The sequence below is a fragment of the Glycine max genome, chromosome 18 (genome assembly GCF_000004515.6).
Source record: "Glycine max cultivar Williams 82 chromosome 18, Glycine_max_v4.0, whole genome shotgun sequence".
Lineage (NCBI taxonomy): Eukaryota > Viridiplantae > Streptophyta > Magnoliopsida > Fabales > Fabaceae > Glycine > Glycine max.
The window spans coordinates 51,753,649-51,779,878 of record NC_038254.2 but is presented as its reverse complement, the minus strand read 5'-3'; the positions used below and the strand labels follow the sequence as shown (position 1 = coordinate 51,779,878).

Below are 26,230 nucleotides of genomic sequence, written 5' to 3'. Positions count from 1 at the left end.
GTACAATTGGTGCTAGGTATCTGAGAGGAGAATATTTCATTGAAGGAACTACAGAACACTTCAAGATTTTCAATGCTGGATATCTCTTCCAATCCACTGGAGAATATATTTGACTCATCATCCTCATGGTAACACATCAATTTGAGAACTCTTAAATTTTGCAGGAGGTGTGCAGCATTTGCAACAAATTGTCCTTGCCCAATCATATTGTCTTTGCAAGCGATTGCTTGATGCTCCAAGCTAGGCATGACCTAAGAAAATCAGAAGCAAGAAAGGGTACAAGATGAAAAATACAAGAAAAAGGTCATTAAGAGAGAAATAGCAGAAAAAAAATAAAGAAGCAAAATAGGAGTTATGAAACAAGCACAATTTGAGAAATTGTCCTTGCCTGAATCTGTCCTTGCAAAATTCCTATGGCATCTTCCTTTTTGAGTGATAGTTGCACCAAGTTTGGGAAAACCTAGGAATTTAATTGTTCGAAACAAAATATAGGATTCGTAATGAGATCTAACTCAATTTACCATAAATGGTAGTTTTGAATGTATTAAAAAAGGAAAAATATTTGATTAAATTCACACTTTCAATTTCAATTAATTATGAAAATGATAGCAAAATACACTATTTGACCCTATGTTTTAAACACTCCATTTTTTGGCATGATGAAGAGAGATCACTTTAATAAGCTCAGTAGCTTATTTTTGTATTCTCATTTTTTCTTTTTATTTGAAGAATATGAACAATACACTCTTAAAGCATTTTTTAACATTATTTTACTATTTGTATTTTTTTTAATGCTCGTCCCATTAATTGAAAGTGAATCTGAATTATTTAAGATCAGCATGGGATGCCAAAAAGTTTGTGACTAGCAATTTCTTTAATAATTTATGCATATTGAGACGTGCAAGCATAATATGAAAACTAGATAGGAAATCTTTTTGGTACCTTTTCAACTGAGAAAACGGCTTGCTGATCAATTGAAGTACGAAGTGGGTACTCTATATCTGCAACTTCACCACTATGATGCTCAGTTGTAAACAATTTCAACTTGTCACAATGATATACATCTAGTTGTGTTAGCATTGGCCATTCTAGTGAGTGTTTTCCATTGTAGAAATACTTCAGCTCTGGTAATTCCCATAATGTTAATGAGGTCAGACAATGGAAATTGAACAGTTTAGTTTCTCCCTTCAAGGCTGCTTCATTTTCTACAAAAATTTCTTCCAATGTTGCACAAGATCTCACATCAAGCTTAGCAAGATGATTGGCCACTGATGTTGGAAACAAACTTTTGAGGCTTTGACAGTTAGAAATGCACACTTCTTGAAGGCTGAGAATTTCATCAGGATTCGGATTCCAGATATGCTCCAGATTCGGCAACTGATTTAGAATCAGTTTCTTCAAAGGAAGAGAAAACTGAGAACCTGGCTTCATATCTGCCTTTGTACCTTTCATATCAAATATTGCCTTAACAGATTGGCAGTTGCTTACCTCGATCTCTTTCAAGTTACAAAGAAATCGCAGTAAATAAAAATGAATCACATTGGATAAAGATTCACATTCCACCACAGTTAAAGATTTCAAACTGTTGAAACAATTTTTACTTGGGATTGGAACTACACCAAGCCATATCTATTCTAGGTGATGGTGATCACCAAATTTCAAATGCTCTATATTGCATGCAGACTTTTCCACCTGTACGTGCAAAACAATTATTTTTTGAAAGGGTTTGAAATATTCTTATTTGAAACAAAAATTTCACTCATTACATATTGTGATAAAATGAATGCATATGCATTATAAACTATGAAGTTATTAAAATCTACTACTCTCTTTTCATTTTACACAAAACCAATATTTCCATTTTAATAAAAATTAATATTGAAAGCAAGTTGTTGAACAGAATGAAGTGTAGAATTAATTTATTTTAACATTCTGAGCACCCATTTATAGTATGCCAACATGTTCTGGTTGTATATAGATGTAATATAAAATCACTTATATGTCTTCACCTTACAACTTAAAAATTTTTGGTTGACTTATATTTGGCTATTATGAGAGGTGTCTCATGCCTATATTACAGTCTCTTTTCTTCTTATTTGAAAATATTACTTTTTTTAAAAGAACAATATTTATATTGTAGTTGAGTCCATTTTAATCTAAATGAGCTTTTTGAAAGATTTTATTTTTTCTGTCATAACGATCCTCACTATAATTAACAATTTTGTGATCATAGAAGATGAAATTTCAAAAGAGATATGAATATTACACTATCCTTTCCTCTTGTATTGAAATATATAATTTAATTTATTTAACTTAATAATCTTAAAGTAAATTACACTTTTTTTACAAAAAAAAAAAGAGTAAATTTCTTCTTTCTTAAAGAGATGCTAGTTGTACATTATCTTTCTTATGCTAAAATGTATAATAAAGCACACTTTTTTCTTTGAGATGTATGAGTATTACATTTTCATTCTTCTTATGTTAAAATATAGAGTTTACTATCCTTTTAGTCTCCTAAAATTTTTAATGTTTTTGTTTTTAATTTATAAATTTTTTTAATTGATTTTAGTTCCTTAACTTTTTTCTTATTTTTAATCTTTTTAGAAACTAAAAGTAATGACAAACAAAAAGAAATTGACCAAATCTTTAGTTCTAAATTTATTTGAATATATTTTTTAAAATTATCAATAATCAATAATGAAAATATATTATAATATAGACTATTTATCATAAATTTAAAATATAATTTTTAGGTATAAAATATTTTTTAAATAAATTTTAATTATAATATAATTTTTATATGTAAAAAATTATTATTTTAATTATATAGTGCACGTGTTAGAATACTAATTTACTTATAATAAGCAAATAGCAATTGAATTTGGATAATGGATTACTTACATGTTGGTGAAACAACTTCTTGATTGTGGAGTTGAGATCATGGTGGAATGTTAAATCAGAATCCTCCCTTGAAGTTTTAATCCCCTCAAACATTGGCGCATTTACGAATCCTTCAGAGAAAGTATTCATATTGGGGCATTCAGTTATGGTGGCTTCTTCCAAACATGAGAATTGCAAGGTGTCATCCCCTGAATAAAACCTTACTAGCCTTCCTAAGGATTCCAACCATAATTTTGTGAGCCGTCCAAATATGATCTCTTCAGAAGCATCGCTTTCATCTTCTTTTCTTACTATTTCTTTTATTGATTCACATTTTTCTATATATAGGATCTTAAGTTGCACCAAACTTTTGGCCGTTGAAGATGTGAATAAATACTCCATCCTTTCACAGTCACTCAAATACAACTCTTTGAGACTAATGAAAGATACTGCACAAGACACTACTTTTTCTAACCGAGAGCATTTGCGAATATTTAATATTTCAAGCTTTGCAGAGTATGGCTTTACCCATGGGTGCTCCAACCCTATCGACTCCAACTCTTTTAGTTTGTTTAACTCTAATTGATTCAATCGCGCAAGTATTCCGTGATGAACTTGGAGCTTTTGAGAGGGAAATATCTCCTTGAGACCATAGCATCTTTGCACTCGAAGACATTCTACACTGGGTACCTTGTGAAGGAAATCAAAAGGCAAAGTATCTTTCTTATTCTCATAATCATCAAAGGACAGATCAAGAATATTTAATTTGTAAAGGAAGTCTTGTGGCAAATGTGCATCCCTCAACAAGATAATGTTTTCTTCATTGAGTGTCAATTCCTTCAGTTTGGGATCAACCTTTCGATTATTCAAAAGAAAATGCATGGTGGCAGTTAGAACTCAGAAGAAGGAAAATATATATAATGAAAAGAAAATAAAACAAAAAAGGTTAAAGTGATAATGCTTTAATTTGTCACCTTTTCAACCATGAAAAGAGGTTGCTCTATAACTGCTTCTTTGTGACTATTTTGAAATTCTGATGTGAATAGCTTCAACATAGGACAGTAGGACACATCCAAGCATTTTAATACGGGGCATTCCAGATGGTGTTTTCCAGGATAAAAGCAACTAAGCAGTGACAGCTTATAAAGACACAACTCCAACAAACAAGGGAATTCAAATATTTCTGTTCTTCCAAGTTCCATTGCATCTTCCTTTCCAACAATTTCTACCAACTTGTCACACCTCAGTACTGTAAGTGTCTGAAGCTTCCCAAGATTTTTGGCAAGGGACAAAGGGAACAATGTTGCCAGGCTTCTACATTTAGTAACAAACACTTGTTGCAAATTGGGAAAGCCGAGACCTTGGGGGTTTTTGTTCCATACACATTTCAAATTTGGCAAGTCTTTTAAAGTAAGATTTTTCAATGGAAGGACCATTCCCTTGGTGTTGGCATCAGTGTCATCTATGTCAAATATTACCTGCGCTGCATCGGAGCTATGTACATTCAATTCTTCTAAGGTCTTCAAGTAAGGAAGTACATGAGATGGAATTACAATCTCTCTTTTAATCGCTCCATCAAATTCTAATTTCTTTAAACTGCCCAAGAAATTCTTCAGAAAAGCAGGTTTGCCGTGCCTAACACCCGTTGTCTCAAGGTAATCGAGAAGGATCATATGCTTTGAATATTCAAAAAATACCTTCAAAGCCAGAGAAACTCAACGTCAGATACTTGACAAGTCTCGTGTGTACCACTTGGATTTACATTTGATTGTAGAAAACTATATATGCATGTGCCTTCTTAATTGAGATATCTGGAATTATCTCTTGTTAAATTTCAAATTCTCATTTTTGTTTTCTAATTAAATTATGCGCTTTATTTTGATATATTGTTTTGTACAATTTTTACATTGTCTAATAGAAATCAGTTTATACATGTAATTAAAAGTAAGATCGTCTTTTAATAATGGTGATAGAGTTATTCAAGTCATTTTTTGTTAGAAACTATTCAAAATATTCTTTATTATTTTTAGAATGGATTCCAATGGTCTAAAATATAAAAAGAGCAAAATAGGAATAAAATAGTGACTAAAGGTCTATGACCCACATGGCTCAAGGATAAAAATTTTTTGTGATGAAATGAAAAGATAAGGAGAAAAGATGACAGAGCTTTTCAGCTCATGCAAGCCCCAAGTATAACAGCTCATGCACGCCCAAAATATTTAAAAAAATAGAAGAGAAGAGAAAAGAAAAGAAGGTTGATAGAATGTTTTGGGCTCCTCTTATAAAAAATAAAATACATAAGGCTTTAGATATCCAATTAGACTTTAACATATATAATATTTTGGGTTAATATGCCCAATTAGTATGAAAAGGTTGAGTAAAATTAAGGGAACTGCTCTGGGGCACCAAATAGATTTCCAAAATACCAAAAATTATCGGTGTTTTTGGTTATAAATAGCATATCAGTTTTTTCATTTCTGTAGTATTTTTATTTTTTTGCAAAATCGTGTTTTTCTAATGTAACTTATTCTTGTTAGCATTTTTTTGTAAGTGTTGATTGTGTACATGCGTTATTTACAGATATATGATGAAATTCAGTGATCTTTCGTCACCGAAGAAGAAGAGATACATATAAAAAAATTTAAAACATTTCGATTCACAATTCATATGTTTTCAATTTTTTAAAATTATTTTATTAGAATTTTTTTATTCATTTAATTTATTTTCAATTTTTAATAATTAAAAAACTATATTTAATTGAATAATGTATTTGGATGTTTATTACAATGATTAAAAATTAAATAAGCATGGTATTTAATTGAATGATGTATTTAGATATTTATTATATCAATTGATAATTAAATAAATTTGATATTTTTATATATGTAAATTTTTATTAAACCTATGATTTTTATTTATAATTTATATATGTAAACAAATTAATTATTAGATAAAAATTAATTATCACATAATTTCTTAATTAATTTATAATATAAGTGATCTATTAGCTTAATTAATTTGAGTGTTGTACTAATAACATATTGATAATCCGTATGCCCAATATTATTGTTTGAAGGTTTCTAATATCATAGGTGGAAGGTAATATTAATATAGAGTGATTATCATTACATAATTTAATTGAAGGATTTTCTTACTCTTAGTTTGAGTGGATATAGTCTTGGATTTTGTCTTCGAAATATTGATGGCTGACTCAAGGTGGATGGGGATTGCAAATATGCAGGGAATGACTGAAAGTATAAAATGGAAGGTCTACTACATGGATTTATGACAAAATGTAAAGCTAAAATCATTCTCTTTAGACGAGGACTAAGTTGCATTGGGGTCTAGTTTATTGCTTACTAATTATTTGTGTTGCGTTATGTTTCATGTTTTGGTGTTTGTCTGTTTCATTGTTTTATGTTCTAGAAGGGGCATTTCTTATGGTGTCCTTTTGTTTTCTCTTAATAATATCATATAACAAGATTAAACACCCAAGCAACAAGAAGGTTGAGATACATCCCTGCTTTAGTGAAATATTCTATATAAAAAAGTTCAGGACATCCAAAAATGGTTGAGTTTGTTTTGTTATTGACATGCACGCGCATGAACAAATATTATTTTGCTTCAAAATATATTTCTTTTTTTTTTACAACTCTCATAAGTATTTTGTTTTAAAAAAAAATAAGCAAATTATAATAAGATCATTCACATGTGTCAAATGTGTTACTTGAGTTGTGGATCGGGAGTGTCTTTTTTCTTTTTCTTTTATTTTCTGAAGAAAGAGAAGATAAAGAGGAGGATAGTGTGCTTAGCAAGGTAATTTTGGTATAAAATAACAAAGGAAGTGTCGTAGTGTATAAGATGAGTGGAAATAACAATTGTGGTTAAATTTTGGTTTAAGAAGACACAAATAAAATAATATATAAATAAAAAGAAAAAGGCAAGAAAAATTGTGTTCAGTTATAAATAAAACAATGGAAGGTGAAGAGGAAACGAAATAAAATTGAAATTGTCCTAATAGACATGGTCTAAACTATCCTCAAGGTATTAGCAATAACAAAAAAACATGGATTAAAAAAATTAAAATATATATAGATAAAGATAAAAAGTTAGAGGATAAAAATGGATATTCATAGAAGTTGATCTTCCTCTGATTTAAGTATGATTCCAGCTTTCATTTTTTCTTTACAATTTAAGTAGGATAAAAATGTATTCTTTTGTTTGAAGGTTCCAAACAATGTGTTTGAAGTCTCAAAACATGTGTTACCCATGGTGAAGATTATGAACCTTATCCTCTGTCTTGTTACATGGGTCAAATACAACAAATTTTACTGTTGTATCTTTTTGGTCCATTAGGTACTCAATTTCTTTCTTTCTGTAGCTCTCTTTTCCTTCTTTTTTTTCACATTTATTTTAGGGTAAAATATGTTTTAGATTATTAATAAATATTCAAATTTTATATATATATATTTTTTAATAAAAAAATTCTTTATATTAAATTCCTGATAAAACAAAAGTTTTATTTTTTATTTATGATACTTTTTTAGTCAATGATAAATTATGAATTTTTTGTTTAATAACATGAAAAAATATCAGGTTAAAAATATTTCACTAATTTATTAGTGATTAAAAAACGATACCAAGAATAGAAATAAAATTATTATTTTATAGGAGAGCCAATGAAAAAATTATTAAAAAATAACAAACACAAAATTTATTAATTCTAATAAGTCAAATAAAACTTAATAAGAAAAATGTAAATATGCTATTCTCACAATAGCCATTGTAATATATTGTAAGTATTAGAGTCTAAAGGTCGTAGATGGATTGTATTATCCACGTTTCAAGCTAATCAAAGGGATTCAAAGGAAAATTAGAGGTATAATATATAAAACCATATGTATGTGTTTGTCCAAAACAAATAAACTTTTGAGATATTGATTTATGACACAACCTATTGGTAAAAGATCAAACAAGTGTTGGTAAAAGCAAACAAAGATATCATCATGACAAGTTTTTAATGTAGTAAGTAATGTGTGCCGCAAGAAATATTTTAGAGTAAATTACCTTCTGCTATCCTAGAGAAGTTTAAATTATATTCACTTTCCCTCTTATTTTAAAATATACATTCTCCTTTCTTGAAAGATAAATAAGTATTATAATTCAGTCTATATCATGTAAATGAGTTTTTTTTTTTCTAAATAATAATTCTCTTGCAGTGATCCTCACCATGATTTACAAATTTCAAACATATGATATGAATTTTGTGACTTTGATTCGAAGATGAAATTTCATAAGCAAGAGATTTGTTTAGTTTTTAATTTAGAGACAAGCTTATTTAAAACTGAGTCAGATAATAAATGTGAACATCTATTTTAGCAATAATTTGAAACATATATAATTAATTTATTACATCGATTAACCTCTTTCATTAGACCTATAAATCATTGGTGATAATAAAGATATTTAATGCTTCATTCTACTTAATTTATAAAAAAAATTATGATCAACAATATATAGGATTTTTAAAATTCGTTGGTGGTCACATTAAAAGTTGTACAAAAAGATAATATATCATTGGGAGACACACTAATTCATATTTATTCACAACTATTAAGATATTGTATACATTAAAAATTACCTAAAGTGTAATGGAAAGAAGGGGAGTGTACATTTTAAAATAAAGGTTTGGTTAACTAGTGTTTTTAGGAGAATATTTAAGGAATTAAAAGGAAAAAAATTTCTTTGTATTGAGTTTTTAATAAAATAACAATCTTATTTTTTGTCATTGATATTTTTTTAGTGTATTATAAATTAATAAATTTATTTTGTGTTTGTTCCCAAATAAATTTTTTGTATTTATTATTAGTCATTTTCAAAGGAAAAATAATAAAATAAAAAATTATAAACAAATAAATATAAAATTTATTAGGAATTATAAAAAATGTGAAGGACCAATAACAAAAAAAATTATGACACGGCAAAAACAAAGAAAATATTATTAAGAACCAAACACAAATTTTAGATATTTATTTAAAATTAAAAACATATTTTTAAGTTAAATTTTTTAATCAATGTTGTTGAGACATTGGTTAATTAGCATGCCCCCATGTTTAGATATAAACAAATAACAATTGAATTTGGTAGATAATGATTCCTTACCTGTTGGTGAAACAAGGTCTCGATTGTCGTGTTGAGATCATGGTGGGGGGTTAAATCAGCATCATCTGTTGAAGTTTTAATCCCCTCAAATAATGGCGCATCAATAATTCCTTCAGAGAATGTTTGCATATTGTGGCATTCAGCAATTGTCGCTACTTGCAAACACGTGAAATGCAAAGTGGCATTCCCTGAATAAAACCTTACTAGCCTTGGTAATGAATCCAACATTATTCTTCTGAGGCTTCCAAATATGATCTCATCAGAAGCATCTTCTTCTTCTTTTTTTACTATTTCCTTCATTGATTCACATTCTCTTATAGATAGCCTCTCAAGTTGCAACAAACTTTTGGCAGTTGAGTATTTCAATAAATATTCCATCATATCACAGTTCGTCACTTCCAACTCTTTCAGATTGATGAAAGACACTGCACAGCTCACTAGTTTTTCTAACTGAGGGCACCTCCAAAGCATTAATAATTGAAGTTTTTGAGAGTATGGCTTACCCCATGGGTGCTCTAACCCTATCGACTCCAGCTCTCCAAGATCATACAGTGTTAATTGTTTCAATGCGGGAAGTGAACGGTCATGAACTTGGAGTTTCTGAGAGGGAAATATCTCCTTCAGACCATAGCAACTTTCCACTCGAAGATGTTCTAAGCTGGGTACCTTCTGAAGGAAATCAAAAGGCAAAGTGTCTTTCTTATTGTCATCATTCTCAAAGGATAGATCAAGATCAGTTAATTTGAAAAGGAAGTCTTGTGGCAAATGTGCATCGCTCAACAGCATAATGTCTTCCTCATTGAGTGTCAAATTCTCCAGATTGGGAACAATCTAGAGAGGCCAAACAAATTCAAAAGAAAATGCACGGTGGTAGTTAGAAGGAGGAAAATATAATATGAAATTAAAAAAAAAAGAAGCTCAAAAAGTTTAACTGATAATGTTTTGTCACCTTTTCAATCGAGAACAGAGGTTGTTGTTGTAGTTGGCTAATTGGAGCCTCTATAACTGCTTGTTTGGGACTATCTCCAAATTCTGATGTGAATAGCTTCAACTTAGGACAATAGGACACATCCAAGCATTTTAATACGGGGCATTCCAGATGGTGTTTTCCAGGATAAAAGCAACTAAGCAGTGACAGCTTATAAAGAAGCAACTGCCACAAACAAGGGAATTCAAACATTTCAGTTGTTCCATGTTCCGTCACATCTTCCTTTCCAACAATTTCTACCAACTTGTCACAGTTCTGTATTTCAAGGGTCTTAAGTTTCCCAAGATTTCGGGCAAGGGAGAAAGGGAACAGTGTTGACAAGCTTCTACAATTTAGAACGACCACTTCTTGCAAATTGCGAAAGCTTAAAGTTCCTGGTGGGTTTTTGTTCCATACACATTTCAAACTTGACAAGTCCTCTAGAGTAAGCTTTTTCAAACGAAAGACTATTCCCTTGGTCTTTGCCTCAGTGTCAACGGTGTCAAATATTATCTGCGCTGCATCGGAGTTATGTACATACAATTCTTCTAAGGTCTTCAAGTAAGGAAGTACATGAGATGGAATTACAATCTGTCTTATACTTTCTCCATCAAATTCCAATTTCTTCAAACAGCCAAAGAAGTTCTCCGGAAAAGCAGGTTTGCCGTGCCGAAAACCCTTGGTCTGAGGATAATCAACAAGTCTCTTATGCTTTGAATATTCGAAAGAAACCTTCAAAGCATAGAAGCTCAACGTTATTAGGAGTGTATGTATGGAAACTCTGGAAACTATGCTTTAAATAATATTTTATTTTAAATTATGAATATTATTGTTTTTATATTTAAGTTAATTGTATTAATTATTGTTACTGTGGGTATGCTATTTACTTCATCTTCAAATAAAATCCTATTTCATTATAAGTTATAACAAGTTCTATTGCCTTTAAAATATTATTGTTGTACTTATACTATCATTTTCAAATTTTAACCAAGTAAAATGTCTTGATTGTAGAGTATATAAACTAAAAAAAGTTCTTGTAACAAAAAAAAAATACTAAGAAATTCTATTCTTAAAAATATTGTTGCTTATGTACGACTTAGGTTTACTTTTGATGTAGAAAACTATATATGTGCCTCTCTACTGACATATCTCCAGCTATCACATTAAAATTCAATTTTTTTTTATTTTCTAATCATATATATTCGGACTTTTATTTGATATATTAAAGTGAACAATTTTAAATAGCTCAATTAATCGAACATGATACATCAATTATTGTTGTATACTTTTTTTTTACAGATAAAAAAATAATTTTATATTATAAACCAAATACAAATCATTTTGGATATGGCTTCTAAAGTAAGATTATAAGCTTTTTCTTGAAGTACAAATAATATTATATGTTAATACACTTTTGATAACAATGTAATAAAAAAATCTTTAATACATTTAACCCAATCTAATTAAATTTTAAGATAATTATTTTATGACCATCAATGATCGGATAACAACGTAAAAAGTTTTTACGTTAATTGTGAGTGCATTCTATTTAAATTCTTATACTGTACTCCCACTTCAGTAAACAAATTTGGAATATGAAAAGTGAATCTTATTTTCTCATAATTCAGAGTACAATAAAGATCAGTATTTAGTTTGTGCAGCTTTCATGATAAAACAATGCAAGAATTTTGGGAATCAAATCAGACTTGATTGCTAAGAATAAGGAAACCTTGACCAATAAAAAAATGTAATTGATCAATATGTACAGATTACAAAAGGACATAATGCGCTTGCTTCATATTTAACATATGGGACAACATACAATTATAGGACTAAATATGTTATATGGCCTCAACTTTTTTATTTTTTATTTTTATAAAGTTAATTTTTTCTTAATTTTAATTTGGGTAAGTTGACATTTTTTCAATTTTATTTCAGGTAAGTTTTTTTTTTTTTGTTCATTTTTAATTCTTGTAAACTTTCTAATTAAAATTAAAAAAAACAAATAATTTATATTTTTTTAAAGAACAAAATATTTGTTATGTTTAATATCTTTAATTTGGTCTGTTTGTATTCATTCCGTCCTTTATGTAAGTAGTTATTTCTCCGCGAAAAATTGTCATCTGAAGCATATGTTTTCTTGAATCCAATTGTAGATATTATGTCAGTGATACCTTGCTCTTTTTTCTTTTAGCTTTTGTTTGACAGTATTTTTTTATTTTAATTTCTTTAAGGTTCTACTTTTTATTTATAGACCCCAAAAATTTAGGCTTTCAAAGATCAAAATTAAAAAAAAATATAAACTTACATAAAAAAAAAAAAACAAACAAGGTATGTTAAAGGAACCAAAATTTAAAAAAAAATCAGAAAATAAAAACATATCTAAGCTTAATTATATATGTTTTATCATGGTGACACAATTATCCAATTGCAGAATATTGACTTAGGAAGAATAATTTATCTGAGTAGGTAGATGAAAATTTGTGATGGTTAACAAATTAAATACTCTATCTAATGCGTACCTGGTCTGTGAAATGTTTTTGTAGAGTGGCATTCAAATCACCTTCCCAGTACCATTTGTCTTTTTCTCCGGCTACAACATGTACTTTTTTAAGGTTTGGAGTAATTTGGACTTTCGAGAATTTTTTCATTTGAGGGCACTCACTCACTACTAAACTTTCCAGTAATGGGAATTTGAAGTCACACTTCTCGGAACTGCAAAAACTTGTGAGATTTTTTAGAGACACCAATTCTAAAGATTTTAATTGTTTAAACTCAATCTCTTGTACTTTTTCCTCTTCATTTTCTGCAACAATTTCCACAATCATTTCACATAAGCGTACCTTCATGGTTGTGAGTTGAACCAAGCTTTTAGCAGTTGAAGATGCCATTAAATGCCTCATCGATCTACAATTCCTCACTTCCAAATGTTTTATGTAACTGTAAGATACTATGGATGATGCTAAATTTGTCAATTTTATACATCGATAAATGACTAAGCGCTCTATCCTCTGAAGAAGTGGGTCATGCTCGAATCCTATCTCTTCTAAAGACAACAAACTCTTTAATTCCAACTCCTTAAGTTGCATAACAACACCTATTTTATCACGTGAAATGAGGCTTGCAGGAGCCCAAATACTTTTCAAGTGACAACTCCCCAATGTTAAGCTTTTCAAATTGGGAAGTCTATGAAGAAACCAAAAGAGAATTTCAGTATTCTTCAATTCATACAAGACAAGTCTTTGTAGTTTGTGCATTCTGTGAACACTAACAATGTATTTCTGCAACCACTCTGCTTCCTTCAAGCTCATTTCCATAGATTCCAAGTTGTATATCACCTAAAATATATATAAATAAAAAAAACTTATAAATATTGAAGCATACTTGGAACCACCCAACAAGATATTTATAATGTGTTATTTTTTTATAAGAAATAAATGACATATTCTCACATCATTCGGTGAGAGATTCTTGATTCATTCTTTTTGTTATGTACCTTTTCTGTAGCCAAAACAATTGGCTTCCCTTGTGAGTTTGTGATATCTTTAGTGAGCCCTTCCAGCTTGAAACAATCGACTATGGACAATTTATTCAATGATGGCCACTCTAAAGTGTGAGTTCCTCTATAGAAACTCACAAGCTCAAATGATAATTTTAATGATACAATGTTTAGCCGCGGAAACTTAAAGGTGATAAGATTTTCATTTGAACCGTTATCCCAAGCAACAATCTCCTTCATTGCCCTGCAGTTGTACACATCAAGGATTTCCAATTTTTCTAAGTCAGTGGCAACAGAAAGTGGAAAGAGATGCTTTAAATTCGGACACCCTTTAATCCTTATGCTTTGCAAATTATTATATTTAAGTATTTCACTGCTGTCATTCTTCCATATATGCACCAAATTTGGCAACGCCTCTAGAAATACATTTTGCAAGTTTGTTTCATTCCTAACACCAGTTTGTGGAATATTTTCAAAGTCAAATATGTTTTCCACTAACTTGCAATCTGTAATTATCAAGCTTTGAAGGCTCTGAAATCTTTGCCCCATATAACGAGGAAAAATCGTAACAAGTTTGTGGCACTCTCTTATTATCAAAGAGTCCAAACTGTGAAAGGAATGAAAACCAATATGGGGTTGCCAAATGGTATTAAGTTTCTCCATGCAGATGATCTCCATTTTCTTCAACTTAGGAAAAACATCAATATTCTGCTGCAGAAAAAATTGAATGTTAGGTGAACAGATAAAAGACCTCAACAATTAATGCAATTAAACAACAAATGATAGTAATAATCAAAGTCAATATTAAATCAATCCACACACCTCTGCATGTTCTGGACAAAATATATCCTCCATCATTTCACAAGCACTTACAAAAATGCTTTGTAGATTCATCAAACTTCCAGCCATGGAGAATGACAGTAAATATTTTAAATCACCACAATCTGTCACATTCAATGTAAGCAAATTTTGAAAACAATGCTGACATTGGTCACTCCATATCTTCTGGATGTTGATTGAGGATAACTTCAACCATTCTAATTTGGGAATTGAAACCTGTAATAACATATATGATTAATGTCTCAACAATTAATGTTTTGATTTTAAAAATTGATGTACCCAAGAGAAATGACAAAACTTAAATGATCACGACTTTTTACTTCTTTTAGAGGAATAACATACAAATTAAATATTATAGACTATAAAGGACACATATTTATGATAATGCTTTTACATACCTTTTCATTGAAGAGTGATATGCAAGAACTGGCGGCACCTTGCTCAACTTCAGTGATAATATCTTTGTTTCTGTTTTGCACTTGGACTTCCAATGAATGTGCACTACAAGGTATCTTGTCATTGGTATATAAACAAGCAAATGCTGGTAAAGATTTCAATGTTAAAAGTCGTAATTGCGGGAACTCAATCTTGTCATCATTGATAGTATGTGTTTGTCTTTCAACAGAAACTATCTCCTTCAGAGAATCACAGTCACACACTTCAATTGTTTCAAGCAGGGTGAGAAGTCTTACCATGAAAAATGGGAAAATGTTTTCCAATCTATCACATGTTTTAATCTTGATGATTTTTAATCTGCAAAAAGAGGCCTCTTCAAGCTGATTATTAACACATAATTTCTCCAAATTATCCAGTTTGTAAAGACACATGGACTCCAATTTGGGAAAAGCCAGTAAAGGGTGAAACCGCTCCACTGAGTTGATAATATATTGAATACCAAAATTGTTTACAATGGATAAATGTTTCAAATATGGAAATCCTTCAACATTTAATTCATAAAAAACATCATGAACATCATTGAGTTGTCCCAGCAGCAAATATTCAACACTCTTGAACAACATTTTAACCCATGTTTCAGAATGAATGTCAATACCTTCTTTTAGGTTCAATGCCAAAAATTTCGCTTCTTCATAAATGTCAGGGATTTTGAATTCTCCCACTGTAAGCATGTTGAATTCACCAATGAAAATCTTGTAACTATCCAACATGTCCAAAAACAAGTTCTGCGGAAAATGGGAAACACTTTGAATGTGTATGTCTAGATTTTGCAACTGATTCAAGTGCCTCAACTCAGAAAGACTAGCATTTTGACTTTGGATATTCTCCTCAGCCTCCCACAGAATCAAGCTGTCTCTCATGTAAAACTCTTCCAAACTGTTCATCCTTGATATGATATTGGAAGGTATTACTCTTAGTTTTGAGCAATTGCTTATGTCAAAAAGTTGCAGCTTATCCAATTGCCCAAATTCAAGAGGCAAACTTTCAATGTTAGATCCTGAAAGAGTAAGAATTCGTAATTTCTTTAACTCTCCAATGATTGATAAGTTCTCTCCTAGAGTGCATCTCTCCAAACTAAGCATTCTCAGTTTTTTTAGGCATTTAATAGAAGAAGGTAAGCATGAAAGATTAACACCAGTCAATATCAAGACTCTGAGTTCAATCATATCCTTAAAAAAGTTGTCTGGTATTTTCAAAAAATCATCTATGTTGTCTATATGTAAGACTTCAAGTCTAGGACAGTGTATACTCTCGGGAAGCCCATCATTGATATCACAAAAGTGTAAACATATAGCAGTGTACCTTTCAAGTTCATCTTTGTGTGGCCACTCATCTAGTATGCCATTTTTCATAAAAAATACATGTTTTTCTTTGGATGATATTGAAAGAGCAACATCCCGCACAATGTCATGCATGTTGAAGCGGTCACGAGAGTAACTTTCCCCCAACAAAGTTGATTCTTTTAGCTCCTCTATCAGTATATTTACTTTGTTTCTCGCTTCTCTAATTGTGTGGACCCCTTGAAGCAAACCTAACCCAATACAGAACTTCACCAAGTTCATAATCAAAGCATCATTTCCCATTCTAGCACACAGTAAAAAAATATGTTTCAACTGCTCATTTTTTAGATGATCATAACTCAACTTTACAGAGAAGTCCATAGATTCGTGCCCTTCTGTAAAACTTTGTCTTTTAATTTGTTGACAGACATCCTGCCATACAAAGGAGCTTTTATTCTTTAGTGACCTTCCTATGGAAACTAATGCTATAGGCAATCCATCACACATTTTGGCAATCTCAATGACTTTCTCATCAAACTCAAAACTTTGGACATGTATTCCAGCCTCTTTCTTAAGCAAAGTCTTTGCCTCGTTTTCATCAAGGACTCCTACCGAGAAAGTTGATCTCTCCTGCACATCCATTTTATTACATATTACTTCTTTACTTCTAGATGTTAGAAGAATTTTGCATCCCTTGTGATCACCTGATAACTTTTCTTTTTTTATCGTATTGGAATCAACAGATAACTTGTCTTTTTTCATCATATTGAAATCGGCAGAAAATACTTCTTTTTCCATATTATTGTAACCAAAATCAGATAAATCATTGGCATCTTGTTGGCTCCCATTGTCATCCTCACTACGTGGAATCCCCAATATATTCAAGTTCAATCCATCCCAGAGATCATCTAGGATTATAAGGGTGTTCTCCTTTTCTTTCTTTAACCTCTTTCGAATGCGATCTGCTCTTACAATTTCACTTTCCTCTTCCAATCTCATTCCCAACATCTCAGCAATTTGTTCTTGAATTTTTTGTATGTCAGGAATTCTTGTTACATTTGCCATGACCACCATATTGAACAACTTCTTTTCTCGAGCTTTGTTAGCAACTTCTTTGACTAAAGTAGTCTTACCCACACCACCAGCCCCATAAACTCCAACAATATTAACTGTCGAGTCTTCCAGTGCTTTCATAATCTTCTTCATAATTTCATTTCTCGAACCAAAGCTCACATAACCGGTGTTTGACAAAGCAGCATCGAAGGATGGGCCCAACCGATATGAAACTTTATCAAACCTTTTATTTGAATGTCCATCTGCTTTGATTTCCTCTATCATCTTTGTAGCATTTCTGCCTAACCGATACCTCAACCACAAGTTATTTGGAAAGATCAATCTAATGGAACACCTTGTCTGTGCATGGCGTTCATCATTAATAAAACACTCATATTTTTTTATCTTTTCATCCACCTTTTTTAACCAATGCTGAACGTCATCTTCAATTTCTTCTCCGTTCTTCTCTGCAGAATTAACTTCATTTTGAACCCTCTTCCTAGTATCATTCAGCCTCTCAATGTATTGTTCCACCTCTTTCAATTTGTCTTTGTAATGAAATATGTAACCCACTTGTCGATTGACCACTTGTTTTGCAATTTCTAGGGCACTTTGGGCAGCAACAGAGGTAATTGGGTCCATGCTCCCAAGACAATTGACACTTTCTTCTTGTTTCTTTGGTTCCTGCTATGGCTACTACTTTTTCCTGAATGTTACATATGCAAAATTTCAAAAATTATGAAACAAAAGGGCACATTCACAAAACATTTAGCAAATAAAACATATTAGAATTTGACTGATGCTGTCAGGTGTCTGTTAGTTTCTGTTAGAGGGAGAGTTGATCATATTTTTGTGCATACATCCCCAAATTAACGTCCCTTCTCTAATTATTTTTCACCTAGGATAGGATCTTAATTAACCCCTCCAATCACCTGCTTTTGTCCATACTTCTCCAATCATCTATATGTGATGTTTGCTTCCTAGCTATCACCTATTTATGCAGGTTTTCAAACACACTTGTGTCCTGTAGTTAATTTACTAAGTTTTATATTTTTTTTTCTTTTTCCTTTTTCTCACACTCTAAAAAATATCTTAACCTCTCTCGCTTGCTTCCTGTCACATGTTTATATAGGTTATCAAACACTATCGTGTCCCGTAGTTTACCAAGTTTTATATATTTTTTGTTTTCCTTTTTTTCTGATTTGTAAAATTTTTTAAACAAAACCTTAATTAAGAAAAATCAATTTTATAGAATAACATGTTGAAATATAAACTTGATTTTTGGTCTTATCAAAAAGCCCAAGTTCTAGATGACATGTTAAGCTAAAATTCTAGAAGAATATTCTTGAAAAATCTATTGTAGAAGATAATTCTAGAATAACTTATAGAATATGTGAGCAACTTTGTATGTATGAAGAAAGTTCTAAAGAGTTATTTGTAACCATTAGATTAAGTGTATGTTGACAAAATTCTAACCATTGGTTTGGGATCCGAGGAGCCACTAGCATAAATAGGGGTGTTGTCTTAAAATTTGTATGAAGCCAAATCAAACCACAAAACAAAAAGTGATGATTTTGTACAAGAAAGCTCTTCCTCCAAACTTTCTAATCTATCTGATTCTCAAATATTTCTTTCAATAGTGAAATTTTATTCCAACAAATTGATATCCGAGCTAGAAGATCCTTTCTAGAAAGATGGCGAGTAACACTATGGTTCCATTCCAAGTTTCAAGGCTCAACAAGAGTAACTATGACAATTGGAGCATCAAGATGAAGGTTCACCTTGGCACGCAAGATGTTTGAGAGATAGTAGAGAAAGGTCACACTGAGCCAAAGAGTGAGTGTAACATCCCATTTTTTTCGTATATAAATTAAAAAGTTTTTTTTAGTTAAAAAAATAGAGTTTTAGAAAATGATGAGATTTTTTATAATAAAATAAATAAGGATAAATAATGTTATTAATTAAAATTATGGTTTGAAGGAAAAAAATATTTGATTTATTCATTTGATAGAAAATAAAACAAAGTATTTGTTTATAAAATAATAAACAAAAGAAAAATTGAGTAAATAATAGATTGTGAGTACCCTAGCTATAAATAGAGACATCTTAGGTCAGTTACTTTCTACGCCTCTTCTTCCTCTCAATTTCGTTTTCCCTTCTCATCCTCCTCAAACCTTCTCTTTTCCCACATACCACCAAACATGTCTCTGCAAAAGGGCGATCTTGGACTCATTCACCGTTGGATCATCGTGAAATTTGAACACCAGATTCAGAACTCATTTCCTAACATTCTCACCGTTGGGAATTATGAAAAAGTGTCGGAGCTAAGAAAAATACCCTTTGCATCTTAACTTTTTCTTTTCCTGCAAAAACCCAAAATAATGTCTGTGGAGGGAAAAATAACCGTTGGATGAAGAAATACTCATCGCACGTAGACAGTGGAATAGAGGCTTCAATTCCTTTTCCTTCTCTGTAACGTTTGGAAACCCTATCAGAGCAGACAGAGAAAAAACTTGAGAAATCTCAGGAAACTGCTAGAAATGTCGTTATTGTTGTCACAATACACACGTGAGCCCACTTAAAGGTAAGGGATGAGTTTATCGCAATTGGGGTTATAATGAACTTGTGTAGGGATACTTAGAGGATTAAATTGGGTTTATTTTGGGATGTTTATTAAATTATAATTTTTCATTTATGATTATAAATATAATATTGTTGTATTTTATGTACCAATTGATGTTCTGATAAGAATTGATTGATAAACTTGAATGCTCTTGATGTTTTTGTATTTTGACCTATGATTTTGATTAATTGATTTTGATATAATTGTGTGAAATTATTTGAGGGGTTTTACTCCCCATGTTGTGATAAACCTTTTGTATAAATTTTTATGTTGAGATTATGAAATTGTGATTCAAATTGTGAGTGTGTGATAAATTAAACATGTGATGAATGGTGAAATACATGTGTATTGAGATTAGATGTGTGTATCAAGTTGTGAGCTATGAAATGTGTAATCACACAATTATAAGACCCTTTAAGGGCAACGAGTATTGTGATGAGATTCATTGTGGGAACCCGACAAGTTTAATCACAAGCGCGACTAGTTGAAACGATTTTGAAAACAATTGAGTAATTGTGTGTATTGCATAGTTCATAAGTAAAGCGTGTATGATTCATGAGGTGTGATAGCATACTATTTTGGGATTATATGTTAGTCGTTATTCACGACTAAGTTTTGTATTGAATATTTGCACAAAAATAGCACTTTACCTATAATTTATGGTTCTTTTGTGGGAATTGTACATATTTTCATGCTTAGTGTGATTTTATATAATAGATACTCTCATTTTGTGAATTAATGTTGAAACCACTTCAGCTTCAAGCCAAAAGAAGAGAAGATTCAAGTAGTTGATATCTCGTTAAGCGAGGCAGATACGCTTAGCAAGTGACATCTGTTAAGCGAGGCATACAACTCGCTTAGCGGGTCGGGAAACCTTAGAAGATGGTCATTTAGAGAAGTGCTCGTCCAGTGCGCCAGTAGCTAGCCCAGCGAATCAATTGTCTTTTCTCGCGTTTAGTGCGCCTAGCTCGCTAAGCCAACATTCACTAACTCTCGCTTAGCGAGCCAATCTCGTTAAGCGAGCCTTCAGAAGCTGAAACGTCCAAGAAGCCTTTAAAACACTAAAGTTGGCGGAAACTAAAGGGAGAGTCGAAAAATAGAGCATAAAGAGAAGCTGAAACGACAGAAATAGAGCTGTTAAGAGAGCTTAGGTTAGAGGAGTGAGATTAAAGTTTTAAAGGTTAGAAGAGATATCCTCAACCCTTCTTTTCCATTTTCTTTCACTAAACTTTATTTCTTCCTTGTACTGAGAGCATATTTCTGTAATGGAAGGCTAAGCCTCTTAGTTGGGAAGTTCTACTGAACCCTTGATGTAATATTCTTTCACTATCTATTTAATGTTGTTTTTATGTGTTCACTGTTTCTATCTATGCTTATTTTTACATGTTTGTGGCTTGATCACCCCTTTGTATGTATAGTTAGGATTTTTAGCATTGGAAAGTGCTTTAAAGCCTTAGAACTTGGTAAAGCAAGCTAGAAATCTGTATGTCTAGGAATGGAGTGCAGTGGTCTAGTTCATATTATGTTGTAGACTTAATGCAACTCTTTTAGGCTGAGTTTGTTGAGGAATCAAGGATGGGGTTTAAAGAGAGTTAGGCTTATTCACTAGAGGGATCTTGGTTTGAGTAATTTCTCAGCATAAGAACACTAGGATAGCATTAAATAGAGAAAAATACATAACAACATCAAGGAAAACTTAGTAGAACGACCCAACGCTTCTTACTTGACTGTTTTTGTCTCTATAATCCTAGATATTTAGTTTAAATTCAAAAAATAGAATTAGCACAGAATTCAACTACATATTTACTCTGTTTTTAGTTGTATACAAATGTTTGCATACTGAATGTACAGCGTCTGAGTGAAACAAATTCCTTGTGGATACGATACTCAGTCTTACCGTTTTAATATACTACTTGTGTGAATCGGTACACTTACCGACACACGAGAACATTATACCATAGTGATTGACACCAAATATATGTGATAAATTGAGTATGTATTGACTCGTAATATATTAGTGCATTGAGATATTGAGTGCATTGAGTTGTGAGCTATGAATTGTACAATCACACGACTATAAGACCTTTTAAGGGCAACGAGTTAATGCTAAAACCCTTAAAGGGCGACGAGTTAATGTGCGATGAGTATTGTGATAGAACCACTATGGGGACCTGACAAGTTTAATCACAAGCGCGACGAGATAAAATTATTTTGAGAACAATTGAAGAGTTGTGTGTTTTATACATTTCATAGATAGAGACTGTGTACTAAAATGTTTTCTGGGTTGGTTGGACCTTAATCAAAAGGGAGAGGTCCTGGCGGACTCTTCGGAGTGCAGGCCTTGAGGGTAAAGACACTCGGTTTGAGTGCTCCTTTAAGCCTGTGTTGATCCCATATGGTTAGATGATTCTCGTAAAACAACGTGACCCTAATTGATCTCCCTATGATTTTACCTAGTGAGAGTGACCTGACTTACTAGTGTGTGGTTTGTCTTGTAATGTACTCCTAGGCGCCCAACGAGGTTTTTCACTGATATGGTACCACATTGCATATAGGATTGAGTCTTAGTGTATATGTTGCATAACGCTTGTGTATTAATCGGTATTGATTGACTTGGTGATATTGTGTTTTGATCCTTGAGTACGTAAATGTTGTGAAAATGATTGAGGCGTGTTGTGTTGTGATGTGATGTTGGGCGACAAAGTGGTGAAATAACGTGAGCTATGTTTAAGTAAATTTTATTTTGTTTAAATGATATTTATAACTACATGTTGTCTTGTTTCTCTCCATTAGTTAAGAATGTGATAACTCACTCCCCGTGTGTTATTTGTGTTTGAATCCTGTGATGATCTCGAACTTTCTGTTCGAGAGAGCAGATGACTAGGTGAATTGCTTTAAGGAATCTTGTGCTTAAGAATGTCAGGCCACAATGCTTTGATAGGATGTGACATTGGGGCATGAGTTTTGTTTAATTACATGATGTTTTGAGCAAAAGATGTTTCTCACAAGTTTATCAGGTAATAATGAAGTGAATGTGAGCCTTTTATCCTTTTGAAAGGATTTTATTTAAATGTGCTTTAAGAACTTTAAATTAATTATGATTTCTTATTTCTTTTATTATTAGTACATATATGTGAAGGGTAGAAGGTGTCACAGTGAGGGTAGCCTTTCTCAAACTCAAAGGGATAGTTTGAGAGACTCAAGAAAGAGAGACAAGAAGACTCTCTATTTAATCTATCAAGGATTAGATGATGACGCTTTCAAAAGCAAAGTTGGAGAAAGAAACATTGTAGAAGCTTCAAATTTCGTATAAGGGAGCAAATTGATAACTGTTAAATATGAGTTATTTTGATAATAAAAATATATTGAAAATATCTTTAAAAATATTTATTTAGCAGTTATCTTTGGCTTGAATATTAAGATTTGATATTTTTCTTATTTATGACTTGCAGATATGAAAAGGAGATATTAAAAGAGAAAAAGATCGAGAAAATATCCAAAATATCAAAAAATCTCAAAAAGATATGATTAAAAGCAAAACAAATCCAAAAGATATCAAAAATATCAAAAAGGAAGATTTCTAGCATCAGACCCAAGTCCACTACAATAACTATAAAAAGGGGATCTTAATTGCAAAAAAACCTAAGTTTTTGAAATCCTAGAAAACCCATGATTTCTTGTTTAGCCAGGCCCCGTTACAAGCCAATCAAAGTCCTTAGTGATCCACCAAGTGTAAGTAAGAATAACTTTAACTGAGATGAAGTGAAAATTTGGAAATCTTAATTGCAGGACGTAAAATTTCAAACACTCACCCCAGACACTTGTGCGTATAGAGAAACACTACCCTTGTGAGGAAAGTGAGGCAAGCCAACTTGATTGATTTCCGATACTAACTATTTTCATCTCAATGTTGTTTGTGCTTCCATTGTGAGATTATGGCAAATGCAGAAATGAACAGTTGAAAGAATTTGAAAAAATTGCAGCTATTGAAAGTGTTGAAGCATTCGGAACCTGCTCTCATTTTTGTTTTTGCTTGAGGAGAAGCAAAGTTTTAATTTGGAGGATTTTGATAACTGCTTAATATGAGTTATTTTGATGATAAAAATATATTGAAAATATCTTTAAAAATATTTATTTAGCAGTTATCTTTGACTTGAATATTAAGATTTGATATTTTTCTTATTTATGACTTGCAGATATGAAAAAGACAGATTAAAAGAGAAAAAGATTGAGGAAATATCCAAAATATCAGGAAATCTCGGGAAGATATGATTAAAAGCAAAACAAATCCAAAAGATATCAAAAATATCAAAAAGGAAGATTTCTAACATCAGGCCCAAGTCCACTATAACAGCTATAAAAAAGGGGTCAAGCCAAGCAGAAAAAAAAAACGACAGAACCCCTCTCGTAGGTGTTTCATTTACTCTCTTTCTTTCACCCCTCTTATCCCATCAATTTTTTATACCCCATCCATTGTAAAGTCATCAATGGCCATGAGTGGTTAAACCCCTAGTTAAAGCCTGACAGACCTAAAAGTCAAGCGATGTGTGATGCACTCACTATTTATCAGTGAAGGTGTTTTTTATTCTATTATATTTTCTGTTTTTATCTTATATTGTTTATCTTTATATTCTGTTAGGGATTAGACACTCTCGGGAGAAGGTAACTTTTAAATAAGATTTAAAAAAGGATTTTAGGGGTTTGACGCTCGGAAGAGGGTAACTTCTAATAGAACAAAAAGGAAGGATGTCGTAGGAAAGTCATTGCTAGACATAGAATGATTATTTTATGCCCATACATTCTTGCAAACATCTAGAATTCATACTTCATGCATTTTATTTGTTGAGTCTGCAAAGGAATTTGGAATATAGATAAATAAAATAGGTTTGTCATTCTGAAGAATCAGGGACAAGTAATTGAACAGATGTGGGTAGAATAGAATCACCTAAATTGATGAAGAAAAATCATAAACTCATACATCCTAGGCAAACAAGGCAGGACAAGTCCCAACATTATCACGTTCTTGATTTTATTTCTTTTATCTTCTATTTTTATCTTTTATTTTTTATCTTATCTTTTCTTTTCTTTTCTTATTTTTATCTTAATCTTTTATTTTATTTTTTTTCTTATTTTCTTTATCTTCTATCTTTATCAACTTTTAATTTAAATCTTTTATTTTCATCTTTGAATCTTTATCTTATATATTATATTTTCTTATCTTTATTTTAAATTCTTTATCTATTACTTTTAAATTGGGTTTGTATTAATCTAAGTATAAACAAAGTCTTTGTAGATTCGACACTCGGACTTCTGAATACTCTACTACTTGTGGCACAAATCAAGTCAAGAAGGTACATCTTCAAACTTTAAGAGTTGGGTTTGAAACCTTGCATATGAGATAAAGAGAGTTCATCTTTGACTATTTCTCTAAAGTCTTAGCAATCACCAATCAACTAAAGAGAAGGGTAAAAGGCTTGATAATGTAAAAATTATGGAGAAAATTCTTAGATCGCTAGATCCAAAGTTTGAACATATTGTTGCCATCATCAAAGAAATAAAATACTTGGAGGCTATGACTATTGATAAACTTTTGGCCTCGTTACAAGCTTGTGAAGAAAAGAAAAAGTAGAAGCTAGAAAGGGAGGATCATGGAGAAACTACTCAAGACACAAGTTAATTCGACTAACGAAGAAAGTAGTCGTCATAATAGAATTTTGAAAAAAGTTTAAGAATTAAAAACCTAATTAATTCTATATAAAATATAACTATATAAAAAAACGTCTAATATATCCTAAAGCAATTAACAGACTACAACTAGATGATCTGCTATTGAGTCTCCAGTTTAAATATGTCAAGATAAGGGAATTTAATGTACTTAACATTATATAACTTGTAATGTTAATCTCTATTTCATATTCCTAATCAAATATCTATCATTTAAACAAATTTATAATGTTGGCAATGTCATAGAACAACCAGTAAAATAGTCTTGCAGAAATAAAAAATAAAAGAAATTATGAAGGAAAAAAACAACAAAAATACAGTCTTATTATATATAGAAGAGCTTGTTTGTATTACATACCGATGGAGATCGTCCTGCTTGTTGCAGCTATTCGGTTTCACTTGAAAATGCTGATTCAAAGGCAAGGATGTATATGCACTCAGAAAAGAGATTGTTTTCCTCTTCTGTTCTTTCTTTCTGCGGGTTTTTTTTTTAAATTTTAAAATTATGCCAAAAAATAACAAATATAGAAATACAAAGGATAAAAATTAAGACCCAACTGGAAAGTAATATAATAAGAAAAGATCAAAGTTTTTCCTTCTTCTGAAGTTTTCTTTGAAAGATTTGTGCAGAAAACTATAAATTTAGAAAAACACAAGAGATAGAGAACAAACCAGAACAGAGTAAACAGGAAAAAAGCAGTTTTTTTTAGTTTGGTTTTTTCTTAATTTGTTCGAGCAAATAACAA

The 26,230-nt window shown here is 31.2% G+C and overlaps 1 protein-coding gene across 1 annotated transcript; it reads right to left on the bottom strand.

The window, feature by feature from the left end:
* Positions 1 to 382: 382 nt before the first annotated feature.
* On the bottom strand, positions 383 to 26,230 carry LOC102669178 (uncharacterized). The gene is made up of 11 exons (XM_014771172.3): positions 25,843 to 26,230; positions 14,747 to 17,843; positions 14,331 to 14,564; positions 13,506 to 14,216; positions 12,532 to 13,347; positions 9,992 to 10,741; positions 9,043 to 9,873; positions 3,855 to 4,577; positions 2,902 to 3,735; positions 943 to 1,692; positions 383 to 460 (listed from the first exon to the last, which is right to left on the bottom strand). The coding sequence occupies exons 2-10, from the start codon at positions 17,777 to 17,779 to the stop codon at positions 1,630 to 1,632; spliced, it is 7,995 nt and encodes a 2,664-aa protein (XP_014626658.1). The 5' UTR covers positions 17,780 to 17,843; positions 25,843 to 26,230; the 3' UTR covers positions 383 to 460; positions 943 to 1,629.

Bases quoted from the DNA above. Each gene is read 5' to 3' on its own strand.
- LOC102669178 (XM_014771172.3), bottom strand. From the start codon at position 17,779: ATGGACCCAATTACCTCTGTTGCTGCCCAAAGTGCCCTAGAAATTGCA. The intron at 10,742-12,531 runs GTACGCATTAGA...TATGCTTTGAAG, and splicing joins AAAAACATTTCACAGACCAG to GTTTCTTTCGAATATTCAAA. The intron at 1,693-2,901 runs GTAAGTAATCCA...TTGCACGTACAG, and splicing joins AGAAGTTGTTTCACCAACAT to GTGGAAAAGTCTGCATGCAA.